The sequence below is a fragment of the Ovis canadensis genome, chromosome 13 (assembly GCF_042477335.2).
Source record: "Ovis canadensis isolate MfBH-ARS-UI-01 breed Bighorn chromosome 13, ARS-UI_OviCan_v2, whole genome shotgun sequence".
NCBI lineage: Eukaryota > Metazoa > Chordata > Mammalia > Artiodactyla > Bovidae > Ovis > Ovis canadensis.
This window is the reverse complement of record NC_091257.1, coordinates 67,482,828-67,501,798: the sequence shown is the minus strand read 5'-3', so window position 1 is coordinate 67,501,798 and position 18,971 is coordinate 67,482,828. Positions and strand designations below refer to the sequence as shown.

The following is an 18,971-nucleotide window of genomic DNA, read 5'->3' as shown; positions in this document are numbered from 1 at the left end:
GCGCCCCAAGGATACAGCCTGTGGTGCATGTGAGTGGAGAAATAGCAGCCACTCTGCCCAAGGAGTCAGAGGTTTTTTTTTTTCAGGGCTTTCGATTTTTCTAGCTCCTGGGGGTCCGTTCCCCTGGGCAGCCAGAGACTGTGTATCTGAGAGGGTCACCTGATCCAGTTGGTCCCCCTTCCACCAGCTCAGCCCCAGCGGGGCTGAAGCTCTTCCTCATGCCAGTGACTCTGAACTACAGTTACAGTATCCAGCCACCAGCCTCAAGTTGCCAGTGCCCCCCCAGCAGTCCCTTACTGGGAGCCCCAGCCAGGCTGGCCTTGGCTCTCCCCACAGGTGGTGGTGTCCACAACAGTGAGCGTGGACGGACATGTGCTGGCTGTGTCAGACAACATGTTTGTGCACAACAACTCCAAGCATGGCCGCAGGGCACGCCGCCTGGACCCCTCCGAAGGTCAGGACCCCCCAGTCCACACCCTACTGCCCCGGGCCCAGCTAGCCCCAGTCCCCACCTTGGCGTGGGCCCCTGACCTGGCTCCTCTCCTGCCTCCCAGCTGCCACCCCCTGCATCAAGGCCATCAGTCCCGGGGAGGGCTGGACCACAGGCGGCGCCACCGTCATTGTCATCGGCGACAACTTCTTCGACGGGTTACAGGTCGTGTTTGGGAACGTGCTCGTGTGGAGTGAGGTGGGCCACTCCCGCCAGTCTCCCTCCCAGCCTGGGGCTGGACCCTGCCCTCACCGGGTCAGAACCCGCAGGCCTCCCTTCTCCCCTCGCAGCTCATCACGCCCCACGCCATACGGGTACAGACGCCCCCACGGCACATCCCTGGGGTGGTGGAGGTGACCCTGTCCTACAAATCCAAGCAGTTTTGCAAGGGAGCCCCGGGACGCTTTGTCTACACAGGTAAGGAGTCAGGTGGGTGAGGGGAGACCCAGGGTTGCAGGAAGGAGCCCTACGTCACACACACTAGCCCTGGTATGGGAGTCGGCAAATCGCTGTGGTGTGGCCAGGTGGCCAGACCCCCTAAGCCCCTGCTGGTGCTCACCCCACACCCCAGGACACGTCCTCTCTGGACCTTCTTTCCCTCACTTCTGTTTCCCTCCCTCGCCTCCACCAGAGCAACTCCCCGCACCCGCTTCACCTTCTGCACTCCCCAGTGTCTAGAACATCTCCACGGGGAGATTTATTTCAAAGATGCCCCCCAATAGGAAGAATGGATACATGTAAATGTATGGCTGAGTCCCTTTGCCATCCACCTGAAACTACCACAACATTGTTAATTGGCTATTCAGTTCAGTTCAGTCGCTCAGTCGTATCCGACTCTTTGCAACCCCATGAACTGCATGCCAGGCCTCCCTGTCCATCACCAACTCCTGGAGTCCACCCAAACCCACGTCCATTGAGTCGGTGATGCCATCCAACCATCTCATCCTCTGTCGTCCCCTTCTATACTGCAATGCAAAATAAAAAGTTAAAAAAAAAAGATGCCCCCAGATAACTTGCTGCTTCCCAGATCTTCCTGGTTCTCCTGGTTCCCCCAAGCCACCCCAGGCTTCATTCTGCATGCACACACACACACATACCTTGCACGAAGCCAGGGCAAAAAGTTAACAGAAGACAGGCGTGTAGGCCACTCCTGAAGATCTGGCTTCATCCCCCGTCCTGGCTCTATTTGACCCCTGGCCAGTATGCTCTCCACTGCCACCTTCCAGCACTTCTCCCCATTCCCCCACCCCACCCAAGAGATATTCACTGAGCCCTTCAAAAGGCACCCTACTTACTGTTTGCTGGGAGCTCCAATATAAGAGTGAGAGGGGACAAGCAGGGAACACCACATGGGCTGGTAGAGTTACACAGTGGAGGAGCTGGTAGATGGTCCAAGAAAACCTCCAGGTGGGAGTGCGGGCTACACTGCTAAGCTGGAACTGGAGGGGTCAATAAGGAGGTAGAGGTGAGGAGGAAAAGGTGTCCCAGGAGAAGGAATGGCAAGTATGCAGACCCTTGAAGTGGTGCCTTAAGATGGGCTTCCCTGCTGGCTCAGCAGTAAAGAATCTATCTGCCAATACAGGAGATATGGGTTCTATCCCTGGCTCGGGAAGATCCCCTGGAGAAGGAAATGGCAACCCACTCCAGTATTCTTGCCTGGGAAATCCCACCGACAGAGAAGCCTGGTGGGCTACAGCCCATGGGCTCGCAAAAGAGTCCGACACAACTTTAGCAACTAAACAACATCAAAAAAGGAAATTCACTAAATGTAGAGTTTGAAGTGGAGAAGGTAGGTAGGGCTTTAAGGCTGGTGAGATAGGTCTCCGCCAGACCAGAGGAGGGGGGAGGTGAAGGGAAGAGGTTTTGGAAGCCTGGTCAGGAGGCTGCAGCATCCACCCGAGAGCCCTGGGTGTGGGCCAGCCCATTCCTGGGGCACAGGCGTACCCCTAACAGTCAGGCGCCGCTAAGAGTCCACCAGAGCTGTGATAAATGGAGATTGTTGCGCGTTTTTTCTCTTTTTATGGTAAATAGTTTACTCCTTATAAGCTCAAAGAAAAGCTGCAGACAAAACTCCAGTCTTGTCCCTAGGAGTACTGAAGTTTTATTTTATACAGGTGTCTTTTTTCAAATCACAAATGGGATCCTATAGTGCATGTGTGTTAATGCCAAGCAGCTGGCACAGGGCCTGGCTAAACATTTGTTGAAATCAATGAGCACGAAAGGAACTGAGGAAATTTCCCGAACCTTGCTGACCCACGTGCCTGGAGTTCTCCCAGAGGCCTGGGCTGGGCTCGGAGGAGGGGGTCTGCATCCAGGCTCGGGGACCGCTTGCTGGTAGGCGCTATGCGGGGAGGGGCGTCTTGCAAACACCGCCCCTTTCCCCAGCCCTGAATGAGCCCACCATTGACTACGGATTCCAGAGGCTGCAGAAAGTTATTCCCAGACACCCCGGAGACCCCGAGAGGCTGCCCAAGGTACTCAAAAGGGCGAGGCAGGGAGGACGGTGGCCGGTGGCCGGAGGGGGGATAGGGAGGGAAGAGGTAGCTCCGGGCCCCCTGCACCACCGCCACCCCCGCCCGGGGCCGCCCCTCCGTCCGCCGTCTCCTCCCCTGCCCCCAGGAAGTGTTGCTGAAGCGGGCGGCCGACTTGGCAGAGGCCCTGTACGGAGTGCCCAGCGGCAACCAGGTATGGCGCCTCCGCCCGCCTCCCCGCGCCGGGCCCGGTGCTGCCCGCCTCCCGGCGCCCGCTGCTGCCCCGGCCGTGCCCGCTCTTGTCTTCGCAGGAGCTCCTCCTGAAGCGCGCGGCGGACGTGGCTGAGGCTCTGTACAGCGCCCCCCGCCCGCCGGCGCCGCTCGGACCCCTGGCGCCCAGCCACCCGCACCCTGCCGTCGTGGGCATCAACGCCTTCAGCAGCCCGCTGGCCATCGCCGTCGGGGACGCCACGCCGGGGCCGGAGCCAGGTGCGTCCGCCGCCGCCCGGAGGCCCCTTCCCTGCGGGCGCACGCCACTGACGGCGGCTCTCCCGCAGGGTATGCGCGCAGCTGTGGCAGCGCGTCCCCGCGCGGGTTCGCGCCCAGCCCCGGCTCACAGCAGAGCGGCTACGGCGGCAGCCTCGGAGCTGGCCTCGGCGGCTACGGGGCCCCGGGCGTGACCGGCCTCGGTGTGCCCGGGTCCCCCAGCTTCCTCAATGGCTCCACGGCCACCTCACCCTTCGCCAGTGAGTGTCCCCTGCCCGGGGGGCGGGGGGGACGGACTAGGCCCCGGGGAGCAGAATGGGGCTCAGCTCGGCCCCCTCCTAGCCTATGGGATTGGGAGGAACTCCCGGCACCTGTCCGGTGAGCGTCGACCCTGGCCTTGCCCTCCTGTGTGCGACCTCTCTCTGCCTTTGGAGACCCACCCCGCCACCCTGGGGCCAGGGCACTTCTCGCACCTTTATCTCTTTGCTGGCCGCAGTTGTGCACATCGCTTCTAGCTTTTCCCTCCTGCTGAAATGCGCTTTAACACGAGGGTATCCTCCTTAAATCTAGTGGCCCGCCGGCCTTCCCTTTGTATGCCAGGGCTTCAGAAGGAGGGCTGGTGCCCCCTGCCGGAAGCCTGAGGAAACTCAGGGCGCAAGAAAGGTGTCCACGGCCCCCAGGAGACGCGGGGGCTTGAGGAGGGAAGAGGTAGCTCCCACAATCTGATTGTGCAGAGCAAGAGAATTCTGTGTAGTCAGACACCTGGATCCAGCATTTGTTGAAATGAGCTGACATTCAGCAAGTTACTTCAGTTTTCTCTGTAAAACAGGATCAGTATCATCTGTTGCTTAAGGTTGTTCTCAGACCTGAATGTTCAAGTGTACATAAAGGGCTTGGACACAATTCAGAAAGAGTGCGAGACTTTGCATTCCTGCACTAGCTGTGGGCACTAACCATCTTCTGTATGGTTTCTTAAGGTGTGCAGCTCAGAGCTGAGTAGATGAGCAGAGAGCATTTATGCTTTTACCATGCGTGGCCCTCAACTCCCAAGTTCCAAAAGAGCCTGTCTACAGGTTCCTATAGCTTAGCTATTCAGCAGACATGTATGAAGCACTTACTCTGTAAAGCACCTGGCTTGGGGGATAGCTCCACCCTTGCTCACCTTCAAGGAGCTTGCCCAGCAATTGTAAGAGAGCATGCACCTTGATTCCTGGAAGACACTGCTGTGCCAGAGGAGTGGGAAAGCCGGCCAAGAAGGAGCTGGCTGCTTGGCTTTTCCTGCCTTTCCTTAGCCTATCCCCTGTCTTTTGTTTGCTATTGCTGAAGACCAACATATCTGGCACCTGCCTAGACTTCCTTGCCATGGCCTACCTCCTTTTTGGCTGTGAGTTGGATTCTGGGGCTCTTCCTTTGGCCTGGGCTCAGTGTCTGGGACCAGAAGCCCCCTATGCATGGTGTCCCCACCAAGACTCCTGTCTCCTCTTTGCTCTAGCTAGGCTACAGTGCTCCCACTTTGCTTCAGTTCTGCACAGTACTCTTACCACCTGTCTCAGGGTTCCCCCCAGATCAAAGCTGGTGGAATTTGAAACACCAGCCCCCCTTATCCATCACACACACAGTACAATCAGTCAGCAGTGGAGGAACAAAGTGCCCCAGGGGGCGAAAGCCAATTGCCTGGAGTCTTCCCATTCAGCCAAGAGGTCAAGAATTCCCTAGCTGTGTATGCCCTACTCCAGCATCACAGCCCCGCTCCAGTCCCATCTAGTAGTGTCCTGTCCAGTCCCCATCCACTCCCCTTGGGCGTGCTTTGTGGTGGCACTCCAGTGGGTGTCATTCTCAGTGAGTTTGCCAGGGTGTGCCTGTAATAACATACGGAACGGTCCCTGCCAGAGGCTGTCTGCTTAGACCTCTTCTCTGCCTTCTGCTTCAGCCCCCAGCAGCTCTGAACTGACCCACAACTCCCAGTACTACCCAAGCTGCAAAATGCAGCTGTGAGCTCTGGGCCTTGAAAGATACAGTGCATTTCTGCCATTCATCTCAAGCCCTCCATGGAGTTCCATGGGCCTCATTAGCTAGCAGTCAGCATTGTCTTAAAGGAGATGATCCATGGGGCTGAGCACATTTGGAACAGGGACAGCTGTTGAAGGCATCACTGTTCCGAAGTGGGGGGCGGGGGATGGGGATGAGAGTGTTTTCTAAATGCCAAAAGCAGTTTTCTCAGGCTCCTGTTTTCTTTCAGGAAACTCCCAACCTCACCCCACTGGCCGCTTCTTGAACAACACTCAAATCACAGTCCTATTGGTGTTTGGAAAAGAGAGGCAGGGAATTGGGTTCAGATGAGGATGTAGAAAGAGGGATCCAGAAATGACCTGGGCAGGAGCCTCAAGAGAGGAAGTGGGGCAGAAGAAGGAGGGGCAGACAGAGGCTGTGGGTGGGAGGCTCCCTGGTTATTCTCAGGAGAACAAGCCACAGCTGTGGAGGTCAGGGGGTTAAAGAACAGGACGATCTGAGAATGTGGATTTTTGTACATTTCCTTAAAATTGAGGAGCTGGAAGGAGATAGAGGAAGCCTCTAGGACCAGGGCTGAAGATGGTGAGGACTGGCATTAAGCTGGAAGAGAACAAAGTGTTGAGGGTTAAAGGGAGTGCAATTTGTAAGGGGCACATACTTGTCAGGGGGAGTTAGGGCTCTTGTGTGAGCTGTGATCCTGGACAGAGAGGCCTTATAACAGGAACCTATGTGAACCCCCCAAACTTCACCCTGACCACCTGCCCTTGACCTTTGACTCTAACCTTGATGCCCCAGGGCCCATCAATATTTCTGAGTTTCTCAGAATCCCGGTGATTTTCAGCAGGAATCCTAACTTGTTCCATCTCATCTTCATTCCTATCTTTATGGACATCTCTCTGTATTTGGTTTCATTGGATGTTCTGGTTTTGCTTGCTTGCTTGCTTGCTTTTTTAACCTCTTCTGGTCTTATCATCTCCAACCCTAAGAGAAAGGGTCTCTAGATTCCCACTGCCCCAAACATCAAGTGCTAGCCCATAATCCTAGAGGCTCTCAGGCTGCCTCCAGACTCTACACTGTACTGGTCCCCCCAAAACCTTCACAGCCTCCCACTGAGGGCTGAGCCTGGCACCCAGTTCAGCAGCCCGCACAGGGCATACTGCTCGTGCCAGGACAGCAACCAGGCTGCTCACTCTGGTGCTGTCTCCCTGTTGTGTCTCCCACTGCCTTCCCTGCTGCGCCTGCCCCTCCCCGCCCCGCCCCGGAGTCATGCCCTCTAGCCCCCCGCTGGCCTCTGCCTCCTCCATGTCCCTCCCGGCGGCTGCCCCTACCACCAGCGTCTTCTCCTTCTCGCCTGTCCACATGATCTCCGCTGTCAAACAGAGGAGCGCTTTTGCCCCCGTGCTGCGCCCGCCCAGCTCCCCACCCCAGGCCTGCCCCAGAACCCACGGAGAGGGGCTTCCAGGTGAGTGCTCTGAGCTGCCTTGCTAGGACCTACCTGGTGGAGCAGCTGGGCTTGCGGGGCCCACTCCATCCGTATCTCACAAGAGCTTGAAGCCAGTTGCCCAGTTCTCCCTGAGGGGTGCAGAGAAGGAAGCTCTGCAGGGGTCCAAGGAGGCCTATCTGGACCCTCTTCCCTGGGCCTCATAGCTTGGGATGGTCTCACTCTGGACCATCAAAAACACTCAGATACTAGTCGGAAAGGTTTGGAAACCACTCCAGGGCCTCACCCCCATCCAGTTGAGCCCAGAGTAAAGACCCAACACACAGCTGGAGGAACCGTAGCGTGGACTGCATGCCTTTGACCTGTACCTCCCTGCGTCCACTGGAGGGTAGCATACACCATCATGAGAGACCTGGTCACTCAGTGAATGGAGGGAGGCTGACCTTAGATAAACTTTAGCCTAGCTTTGCCTTCCCCATTTTATAGATAGGGAATTGAGACCAGGTCACCCTCCCACAGTCCATTAGTGAAATAATTTATGTACCATTTATCAATCTCTTCCAAGTCAACATCCAACTTAACAAAGCCTGGGCTCTAACCAGTAATGTATATAGCAAGTCAAAAAGAGTTGCATCCCCTTGAATAAGATGACTCGTGGGGTGGGCTTGTTAGATGACGCTCTAGGATGATTTGAGGTGGAACACGGTCATATTTGTCCTTGTTTCCAATTTTTGGATAATTTTTCTTAAGTGTATTTGAAGCTTAAAATGCAGGGAATAGGAAGGACAGAGGACCACCAGTTTCTTTTGCAGCAGACCATAGTGAGGGGTTTAGGCAGAGGCAAGAGTGATGGAAGGGGTGAATTTCGTGGGATGTGGGAGGAAGACTTGCTGCCATCACTGCATTAAGTATCAGTACTTCTGGAGGCTGCCCTCTGTCCTTTCCCATCCTGATACATGGCTGTCCACTTCCTCACCTTGAGAGAGGCCCTCAGAAGGAGAAATGCTGGGAAGAAGAGGGAAGACGACCCCTAGAGTCATCTCTCTTGACTGACGAAACTAGGGGAGCAAGAGCTTGAGGCTGCACCTCCTAAGAGGTCTGAGGGACACACCTCACCTAACTATCTGCAGTGCTGGGCCCAGGCTAGGAGTGGGGGTGGCTGACTACCTTCAAGGCTCTTGATAGCTCTGCCCTGAAAAAGTGCCTGCTGCTTCCAATCGAGAGGGGTGCAGGCTACACATGGCTTATGGTTCCCCTCCTTGGTTACTGTAGACCAGCCTTTTGAAGATTCTGACAAGTTTCACTCTCCAGCTCGGGGACTTCAAGGCCTGGCGTACTCCTAATTACGGTAGGTCTTTGGCTGGGTCTTGCCTTCCCCACCCCTACCCCACCCTTGGATGGGCTCTCTCCAAAAGCCTTTAGCAGGGATGGGGAGTTGAGGTCCAGGTCTCCCTCTCCAGGGCCCATCTAGACAGTTGTCAGGACCACAAAACCCAGTGGCCCAGGCTAAACAAGAAGAGAGAAGTGGCTTCCCGTTGCCTGTGGCCAGCCTTCCTCCAGGATCTTCATCTTTTCCTTCCCCACCAGGTCTACAGGTGTTGCCCCCACTGAGCTTGGACTAGTGGTCCCTCCAGGATTCACACCCATGCTGTGGATGATAGCACAGACAGATGCAGGGCCAGGGCTGCAGGCAGACCTCAACCCACAACCCTGAATGGGGAGAGCCCTTCCTCCCTGTGCTCAAGGGCACTTCAGTCCTACAGGCTTCTCTCACCTCCCTTTTCTTGGGGCTTGTTGGAAGCCCCAGCACTGTGCTGATGCTCTTGTTCAGAGAGCATCCTAGGGAGGTGCTGGGATGCCTGACCTTACTTGCTGGGTCAGTTCCTCTGAAAGAGATGGACCTTGTACAGACCAAGGACATCTGGTGATATGAGCAGGGATGGGGACTGTGGGAAAGAGCTCAGGGAGAGGTGGGCTGGGAAGGTCCTGTTTGCGTCTGACCATCTCAACCATCCCAGCATCCCAGTTCTCTCTGGGGCAAGGGGTGGTGCCCAGCAGCCTGCCTAGGCTCCCATGGAGCTTCTGACAGCTACTTGATCCCATGGCTGCCCCACTCCTTGGGTCCTGCTCACTCATTCTTGCCACATCATGAATCTCAGAGGGGGCTTTGGGCATGAAGGACACAGAAGAGGAGGCGCCAGGACCCTTGGATTGGTTGATCTTGCCCTCGGTGAATGTCTCATGGACTCTGGCCCTCCACACAGATGACTCTAGCTGGCCCCATAGAATCATGGGTCCAGCTGCCCCTGGCCTCATGTTCTGCTGAGGTTGGAAAAAAACAATAAACTCAAATACAGCTAGCCACCTGGCCTCTCTGTCTGCTTCCTTGGCATGGGTCTGCTTCACTCTACAGCTCTAAAATGCCCCTGAGCAGCCTTCTTACACCTTGGACTTTTTCAATAGCATTGGAGTTCAACTGACAAGTATTCCCTGCCCAAGATATGCTCTCGGATACTGTGTATGGGGGCCCTGGACGGGTGGGAAGCCAGCAGGCCTGAAGACCCAGGACATGGGCTCAGCCCTGACAGCACTGACTGGGAACACATCCTGGGCACTGAGGAATCAGTCCCCCAGCTGTCTGACCGGGACCAAAGCGGGTTGGAGAGGGTCTTATCAGAAGGACATTGCTGGGAACCAGAACAGAGCCAACTAAATACTACCCCAATGTACAGAGGCTCAGAAGTGAAATTCTTCCTGATTGGAGGCCTCTGGGTGGGGAAACTTTGCTTCTAAGGCTGCCTAACACCCCTAACCTCTTCGCTCCTCCCCAGCTCTAGGCACTTGCCAGCTCTCCTGTCCTAGAGTTTGGGAAGAGAGGTGGTTAGAAAGGCAGGATTCCCAGGCTCATTCACCCAACTCAGGATGAATCCCAGTCGCTCCCCCACCAGTGTCCCCTGGACCCCAAAGGTCTGCCTCTATGACACTGGGAGCCACTTTTTTGAGGTACTGTCCAGAGAGCCCAGGGTCCAGCTCCAGGCTTCAGGCTTCCTTCTCTCTCCTGCCAGCACTCCTTGACTCTGGCCTGTGGAAACCCTGTCTTTCCCCTAAGTCTGCACCCTGCAGGCCTCTGGACTAATACACTTGCCAAGGCAGATGGGCTGGCCCTGTCCTTCAGAGGCCTCCACTTTCTCCTCTTGTTTTCCTGCAATCCCTGGGATTCATCTCCCCTGGGCCCATGACTGGGTAGCCTTGGGTCATCCTGCCTTCTTAGTGCTTGCCTCGCCTCCCCTCAGTTCCTACCTTCAGCCTGTGTTGCAGAGCCCCAAAGCCTGGCAGCCACACCCTGTTCCATGCAGGCTTTGAGCAGTTTCTACAGTCCAGGGCCCTCCCAAGCTGACTACCTGCTACCTGCTGATCTTACGAGATACAGGTTATTACTGAGTAGTGGTAGCTCTGGTTCCTGGAATGGGTCAGGTGCTGTGGCTGGTGTAAATAAGATGTGGTATTTGTCCTCATGGATCTCACAACTATACCCAAGCCACAGTTTGAGTCTATGCTGCTCACACCTGGGAATTCCTTGGGGGTTAAGTGGTTAGGACCCTGCACTTCCTCCACTGCTGGGGGTCCAGTTTCAGGAAACTGAGATCCCACAAACTGCTCAGTGCAGCCAGTCAATCAGTAAAGACACTTCCCACTCCCTCATTCATAGCAGACAGAGCCAATCACTTATGATGCTTGCTCTAGACTGAATTGTGTCCTCTCAAAATTCATACATGGAGCCCAAACCCCTCTGCCTTTGTGGCTGTATTTGGAGATAGGACCTTTAAGCAGGTGATGAAGGTTACATGAGGTCATAAGAGTGGGACCCTAATCTGATGAAACCGGTGACCGTGTGTGAAGAGGAAGAGAGCCCGGAGCTCTCTGCATTGTGTGACAACACAGCGAGGAGGGAGCCACCCACAAGTCAGGGAGTCCTCCCCAGGAATCGAATCAGTCTGCACCTTGGTCTGGGACTTCTATCTTCCAGATCCGTGAGAAAATAAATTTCTTTGTCTAAGCTACCTAGTCTATGGTATTTTATCCGGGCAGCCTAGCTGACTGACACAATTTTCTTTCTCATGTATCTTGGTTTTGGTACCCCTAGAGGCAGAACCTGGGACAGGTTCCCTGCTGCAGAACTCTGGAAGACAGTGTAGAGCACATCTGAGTTTTCTCACCCAAAGGGCAAGAGGATCTGGGATATTGATCCTCCAGCCCTCATCTGTCACTGCCTAGAGGCTGCTCCCAGGAGATTAACTCTCTGACACTTCTGGCCTGCCTGTCCTTCCTGCAGGGAAAAAGCCACCAGCAGGCTTTGTTGTAGGATGTTGTAAACAAATTCTGAAACAGTGAGGGGACATGGACATGTATAACCAACAGTTCTACTATTCCACAGAACCACCAGGGTCACAAAATCCTTTTTAACACAGTCTCTAGTCAGGGATGTCACTTGAGATGACAACTGTTAACCATATCTGGCAAGTAATCACACCAAGCCTTTTTGTAACTGATAATTAGTGAGTGAGTGAATCTGGACCATGAGTCGTGGATCAGTACGAGACAAGCCTGCAAGCAAGTCTGGGCCTGCATCTGGGTCTGCAGCACTTCCAGCAAAGCAACGAAGGCTTTTTTTTTTTTTTTCTGGTTCTCACAGTCAGAACATGTCTGTGAACTTCCAGCATTCTCTAGTTGAAAGGTACTCTATTTTCCATCGCTCCAGCCATCCTGTTGTTCAGTTGCTCAGATGTGTCCAACTCTATAATCTCTTGGACTGCAGCATGCGAGGCTTCTCTGTCCTTCACTATCTCCCAGAGTTTGCTCAAACTCATGTTCATCGAGACAGTGATGCCATCCAACCATCTCATCCTCTGTCTTCCCCTTCTCCTCCCGCCTTCGATCTTTCCCAGCATCAGGGTCTTTTCCAATGAGTCAGTTCTTCGAGTCAGGTGGCCAAAGTATTGGAGTTCCAGCGTCAGCACCAGTCCTTCCAATGAATATTCAGGACTGATTTCCTTGAGGATTGACTGATTTGATCTCCTTGCAGTCCAAGGGACTCTCAAGAGTCTTCTCCAACACCACAGTTCAAAAGCATCAATTTTTCAGCACTCAGCCTTCTTCACAGTCCAACTCTCACATCTGTACATGGCTCCTGGGAAAACCATAGCTTTGACTATAAGGACCATTGCTGACAAAGTGATGTCTCTGCTTTTTAAAAAGCTGTCTAGATTTGTCATAGCTTTTCTTCCAAGGAGCAGGTGTCTTTTAAATTCGTGGATGCAGCCACCACACACCATGATTTTGGAGCCCAAGAAAATAAAGTTTGTCCAGCCATCCTGAGTCAGGGTGATGTTAAACTAGTGACAGAGGCCTGGTCTTGATCTTATATAAATCTCTATGGAGACCCCACTGCCCAACAAATGCTAGCATATAACAAGGTCCTAATTCTAGCAACAGTCCTGAGGCTTTGTAGACAAGATAAGACTGGGTCATGGGGATTGACCCCTGGAAGTGCTGGACACAACAGGCCAATGGTGAAAGTTCTAACCCTGTGCCTATGTTCATATTGGTTAGGGTGGCATCATGCACCTGGAATGGGGGTTGTCTTCATGTGGATTCCCCCAGGAGCAGAGTGTGAGACAAAGATTTGGTCTTGGAGGGTTTATTTGGGGCGTAATCTCAGGGAGCAGTAGTGAGAGACAGAGGAAGGGAGGCAGGGGAGGCAAGGAAGCCCAATACTGTGTGTGCGTAAGCAAGTCACTTTTGTGAGTTATCTGAGGCTTAGTCCCACCAGAAAACTCTGGGAAACCATGTGAAACACATGCCTCAGATTTCCCACCTGAGGGTCAAGGAGCAAGCATCAGTCAGTGGTCAGAAGCTTCTAGGGGCGGTGAGAGGAGAGCACCACCTTCCTGGAACTTCTAGGGTGACAACAGGCCCCAGAAACTAGAGAAATATCTCAGGCAAAGGGATGCAGTGATGGCAGACCGAGTCAGACAGGGGCACACTGAAGAGGCAAAGATGAGGGGCTCTGGGTAGGGAGTGACTGTGTGCACCGGAGGTGGCCCCAGGCAGTCCAGCAGTGGAAGAGGAAGTTGGTTTTTCCTGGTTGAAGTCAGTTTATGAATTTTTCATCATCTGCAGGTCATCCCTGTCCTGAGACCAGATGACACAAACTCTGCTCAGACTGTTTCCGGTGGAGGTACCAAGATGACAGATGACAAAGGGATCCTTCTCAGCATCAGCCCACCACCAGGCTTTTTTTTCCCACAGGGCTAATGGGGTGGGAATAAGATGGGGGTCACATTGTTGGTCACTTGACCTTTAGAGAAAGAGCATCTCCCAGGAAATCCTCTGTGTCCCTCCCATTTGTTTCCCAGCAGAACCATGCTGCTGTGTTCTGCATCCTCCAGCAGCCTCTGGGGCTGTACTTGGCTCAGACAGGACCCGCTGTGAACAGGCCTCACTAACTCCAAGGAAGTCTGACCACACCTTTGATCAGCCCTGATGCTGACTGTTTTGCTAAACATCCTCCTCTTCCCATCCCTGCCCATATTGGAGGCACCCTTAGTTTCTTCCAAAAAGAAAAATCTCCCAGGGAACTCTTTGGCAGTCAAGTGGTTAGAACTCAGAGCTTTCACTGCTGTGGTCTGAGTTCAATTCCTGGTCAGGGATCTAACATCTCACAAGCCACATGGTGCAACCAAAAAGAGAAAAATCTCCCAGAAAAATGGAAACTGCCGTGCAATGCAGAAAGGCTGGTCTTTTCAATAAATGACTTTGGGTCAATCAAATATTGATATGAAAAGATGGAACCTGACCTCTATTACACAGCATTCACAAAAATCAATTAAGATGAACTGTGGACATAAATGTGAAAGCTAAAACAGTAAAACCTCATGCCCTTGAATATAAGGTGTTAGTTGTTTGCCAGAGTAACCTCTAAGGTCTATTTCCCCCACCATATGGTCGACTTAGAATGAGACAAGCATTATACATGGTTGAGGTGTTTCAAATGGACCCCCAAATCTCTTGTCTCTTCCCTAAGATTACTTCTCCAGATAGAAAGAAGTTCACAGATCACACAGTGTCTTTGTCCCCTGGTTCTAGAAGAGCCAGGCTCTTCAGTGATTCTCAGAGGCTCCTTGCTCCTACTCCTGGTCTGACCAACTTCCCCTCCTTGTCCACAGCTTTGCACCCACGAGCTTCCTTCCTCTGCTGCCATTCCAGCAAGCAGTACCAACACACTTTGGGTGGCAGAAGGGAATGAGCCAGCTTGAAGCCAGCTACTTTGAAGTCTGGTGTTCATAAGAAGACCCCCAAAGCGAGAGTCCTGATTGATGCGGGCGCTGACCTCTGTGATGGACTCAGGTCCTCCTGTCACTTCTTCCTCACTTTGCTGCTCACTGTCACTAAGGGATTTTTTGATAACTGGAATTTCTTAGTTGAATGTAGTCTAAATTATCAATCTTTTCTTTATGGTTAGTGTTTCTTGTATCCCTTTTAAGAAACCTTCACCTATCCCCAAATCAAGAAGATACTTTAATTTTTATATATGGTGTGAGCAAGGGGTCACATTGAACTCACAGTTCGTAATACTTCCACAGATTATCTTGGATTTTCTTAAGTTGATATTGTCATCTGTGTTATCATCCTGTGTTATCATCAGTGTTTCTCTTCATTTCCAATCCTTATTTCTTTTCTTTCCTTTTCTTTCCTTTTCTTTCTTAAATACACCGTTGGTGCCTTCAATACAAAGTTAAATAGAAGTAGTGTTAGTGGGCAGTTTCATTTCATTCCTCGTCATGAACAGCAAACTTTTAACATTAAATGTCATGTTTGGTTTTATAGGCATCCTTCTATTCCTAATTTTCTAAAAAAAAAAAAGTTTAATTATGAGTGGATGCCTAATTTTATGGAATGCTTATGGGCATATAAAGAGAATCATATAAATTTCTCCATTATTTTGTTGTGCTGAATTGCATTCATTAAATGTCTAATGTTGAACCATTACAAATCAAATGCTCACTAAGTCATTCTACCTCGATGCAAACCTGTCTCCCCTCAGCTGAACCCTTAGCTCTGGGTCCCTTCTTTTGGAGTTTCAGAAAGACACTCATGGACCCTCTGTCCAGGTGCCCCTGCTTCTAGCCACTTCTCAAAGGAGAAGGTGTCCAAGCCCACCCCTGCCCCCACCTTGCCTCAGTCCTGAGGAGATGAGGAGTGAGGAGGGGCAGCTGCTGGGATTAGAGCTGAAGGGACTGGCAAGGGAAAGGGGGTGTTCTGAGTACATACACAGCCCCCACTGGAGATGGAGCAGAAGAGACAGGGTGACTTTAGAGATATGGAAGAGACTTCCCGGCAGGGCAGTAACAGAAACAGGACTTTCAAGACAAACAAGATATTTATGCACATTCCTTGTGGCAATTTTATTCCTTGAGAGAGAAAGAGCCAAGTGTTTAAAAAAGGGGAAGGAAAACACTGTCAAGCAGAGATCTGTTGTTCCTTGGAGCCCAGCATCCTGGCATCTTGGTTCTCCAAAGCCTTCCCTTCCTCATTCCCTGCCAGCCTGGGAATGAACGCTGCCCTGAGGACCCTTGGCTGTGCCACGAGCCCTTTGGGGTGAGCTGCCAGGGCTCCCAGGGGAGGTGTGGGTGCCTCCCCGTGGCCAGCGTGTAAGAGTCTGTCCACCTGGCACCATGGCCAAAGGCCATACTATAATGCGCAGCCGTCCCGTGAGTCCAGTTCCTGAAGGCCTGCCTTGGGGTGGAGGGCTGGGCAGGAAAGCCCTGTGGCCTGGCTCCCTGCCCCTGCAGCCTCTTTTGGGGTTCCACCCAGCTGGGAGCCTGGCCCCCTCCACACATCCCCCGTCACCCAGGGCCTGAGCCCGCCTTCAGGTGGGTGGAGGAGGGTCTGGCCACTGGGACTGGCACTGACTCAAGCCCAGCCAGCTTTGGCTTCTGTGGTGAAAGCGAGTTTGTCTGGGCTGCTCCCCAAGCCCTTCCTGGAGCCAGGCCTGGAGGGCCACCTCGCCAAGACAAACTGCCTGCCGCGTGGAATGTGGTTGAGTGGCTGCTCGCAGGCCCCAGCCTGGCACGCCTGGCAGTGGTGCTCGCGTGGTTCTGCAGCATGGGGCCCTAGCGGATCCCCAGGGGCAGGGCAGGCCGGGCCGGGAACAGGTAACGAGAGGCGACCAGGTCACGCTCTGCCCCTTTTTGAGTGATGTGGGGCCATCCCCTCTCTCAGTCTCACCTGAAAACCAAAAACTCATAATCAAGCCTCTAGGTTGACAGAACTCCTCCAAGCCCACTTCTGCAAGGGAGCAGCTTAGTTGCAGAAGGTGGAGGAGGAGGGCTGCAAGGAGGCACATGTGCCTGTGTGTAGACCTGTACAGTGGGGCTGCCAGAGCAGGAGAAAGAGCAGCAGCAAGGCCTCCTCTTCCCTTAACCCAACCCAGGAGGAAAGATGACATTGCCATAAGCCCATCCCCTTAGGTGGATTCCCTGGAAGCAGAACCTGAAATGGGGGTTGGAATGCATATGGATGTGCTCTCTGGAAGAAAGGGGCTGAGGGAGGCAGAGCAGGGTGAGGGAAAGAGCTCAGTGAGCATGTGGGGTCAGCGGGACCTAACATGACGCCGCATGACAGTCGGCAAGGAGATGGCTGTAGTACCCCTGGGCCAGCTGGTCATTGGCCCAGGTTGCCAGATGGGGTAGAGCCTGGAACCCCTGGGTCCAGAAGCTCCCACTGGGCCAGAAGCAATACCTGAGGGAAGGGTAGTGGCCAACACTCCCACAGGCGGGGGATGGGTACACTGGCGGGTAAGGAGGATCCAGTGGGACACTGAGGGCCTCCCCTCTACCCATTTACCTAGAGCCTCCAAGAACAAGGCCTTTAGTCCTCTTTATGGCACCACAGCTACTTGGGTGGCAAGGACTCCCCTTCTGTTTAAGGCAGGGCTTCTAAGAAGTGTCTTGACCCATCAACAAAGGGCAGGGATGACCCAGCAAGATCAGATGAGGCTCTGCACAGCTCTGTACCACAGGGGCACGTAGCCAGCAGAAGCTGACTCAGCTGTGGTCACTCACTCCAATGGTGATGGGCGGGGTCTACACTGGCTCTGCTGACCCGGGCTCACCATTCTTTGCCACAGATGTCTCCAAAAGCTGACCCACCCTCTTATGCTTGTCCCTCTCCCTCTCCCAAGTCAGGCCTCATTCCCTTCTCTTCTACCTCCTGAGTTAGGGGACCCTCAGCTGGTTCCCTGGGAAGGGGCATGGCAGTCTTGCTCTCCTGAGTCTCTTTCCAAGGTGTCAACTTGGCATCAACTCCTGTTTCCCTGAAGCCTTTCCATTTCACACTCGAGAGCCAATTCCTAAAACAAAACAAAGACTACTGAGCCTGCTCTGTTTCACACTGCTCTCGGCCATGTGGACATTACTGACTGACTAGGGGGAAGATCATGGAAGTGAGAAAAGGGAGAAGGAGGCAAGTCCAAGGAGGCAGTGCGGTGTCCAGAGGAAACACAGCAGTGGGCTCCCACAGCGCAAACCCGAGAAGGGGACACTCACCAGCAAAGTTGACAGGAGCAAGCGTCAGGGGAAATGAGAGATGTGTGGAAAGCCCTTTACGCACACACACAAAACCAGATAAACAAGTGAAATAAACAGAAAGAGCCACAGAGTCTACCACTTGTGAGAAGATGGAGTAGAAGCATTTTCCCTGTTCCTTCTGCTGAGTATAATTTAAACAAATGCAGGACTGCGAAAGATAGAAAAAGGGAGGCAGATTATCTGAGGACCTCAGTATCTGAGGAAAGACACATCAGTGAGTCCTGTGGCTTTTCTTTTTGCCCTATATACCCAGATTTAGAAGTGAAGAAGCTGACGACTCAGAAAATGCCAATGGGTGTGAAGAACAGCAAAAGGGCCCAACAAAAACCTGCTCCCTCTCTAGTCAACAGACCAAGACAGGAGCAAGCTGGTAAGATAGAAACTTTCAGACAAAAGAAGTTTATATCCTAGCCAAATTCCCCAGAAGAATCTGTGGCCCTACTTGCACTCCCAGCAGCAAAGGCCCAGTGAGGAGCCTAAACTTCCACCTGTGCCCAGGCTGCAAGGAGGTGCCCCAGTACCCCGCCGTTGTGATGCAGGAGAAAACCAAGTAGAGAGCCAAGACTTTCTTCTCGACCTGCTAGCGATGAGGCCTCCCCTGGGCCCCTACTCATGTATTTCACCACATCAGCTGAAACCATGTGGAAAGCCTGCCTTTCTATCCCACTCAGCAGTACAAATGGGGCTTCTCATTCTCCCTGCTGGGATGATGCTGCAGGAAACCTAATAGGAGTCAGGACTTCAACCATGGACCAGAGGCAGCAAGGCTACCCCCAACCTGTGGTATCAGTGGAGATCCCAGTTGGAGGGAGGCTCCCCACCTCTGCCCATCAGTGAAAAGGAGCACCACCCCTGGGTGTTAGCAGAGATCAGTGAGAAACTTAGACTTTCTACCTCCACCTGGCAAACTGGTGTCAGAAAAAGCCAGTTAAAATATAAAATTTAAATAAGTTCTAGAGTCTCACAGTCTAGTGGAAACCTGTCCACATTTCAGTTGAAAAACACTCCTCATCCCAAGAACCAGGCAGTTTGTAAAATGCAGGAAGAAAAAAACTATCCCTAGATGCAATATCAAAATGACAGAGATGTTAGAACTATCTGACAAAGATGAAGCAGTCATGATAAGAAGGCTTCAATACAAGATTACAAATATGTTTAAAACAAATAAAAGATAGCCTCAGCAAACAAATAGAAAATATCAATGAAGAAATTAAACCCGTAAAGAAAAGAACCAAGTGGGAATATTCTAACCAAAAAATACAATAAATGACATAAAAACCTCAGTGGATGGGCTCAACAACAGAATTGAGGATATGAAGGAAATAATCAATAGATAGAATACAAAATTATAGAAATGACCAAATCTGAACAAAATGGAAACAGACTGAAAAAATAAAAACCTGTGGGGCTGTAACAAAAGAGCT

At 52.7% G+C, this 18,971-nt stretch overlaps 1 protein-coding gene across 8 annotated transcripts in view; it reads left to right on the top strand.

Moving 5' to 3' along the window:
- The window catches only part of EBF4 (EBF family member 4), a 66,194-nt gene extending 51,243 nt beyond the window's left edge, over positions 1 to 14,951 (top strand). For 2 of the 8 annotated variants that reach the window (XM_069548174.1, XM_069548171.1), the window contains exons 9-18: positions 337 to 454; positions 555 to 688; positions 781 to 907; positions 2,876 to 2,964; positions 3,110 to 3,175; positions 3,273 to 3,450; positions 3,519 to 3,707; positions 6,722 to 6,919; positions 8,171 to 8,246; positions 8,486 to 9,262. In XM_069548174.1, the coding sequence (XP_069404275.1) occupies positions 337 to 454; positions 555 to 688; positions 781 to 907; positions 2,876 to 2,964; positions 3,110 to 3,175; positions 3,273 to 3,450; positions 3,519 to 3,707; positions 6,722 to 6,919; positions 8,171 to 8,241 (1,170 nt within the window). In that variant the 3' untranslated portion in view covers positions 8,242 to 8,246; positions 8,486 to 9,262. Of the gene's footprint in view, positions 1 to 336; positions 455 to 554; positions 689 to 780; positions 908 to 2,875; positions 2,965 to 3,109; positions 3,176 to 3,272; positions 3,451 to 3,518; positions 3,708 to 6,721; positions 6,920 to 8,170; positions 8,247 to 8,358; positions 9,263 to 13,078; positions 13,653 to 14,124 lie in introns of those variants that run through there. The other 6 variants (XR_011248204.1, XR_011248206.1, XR_011248205.1 and 3 more) reach the window with 6 other exon arrangements.
- The last annotated feature ends 4,020 nt before the right edge of the window (positions 14,952 to 18,971 follow it).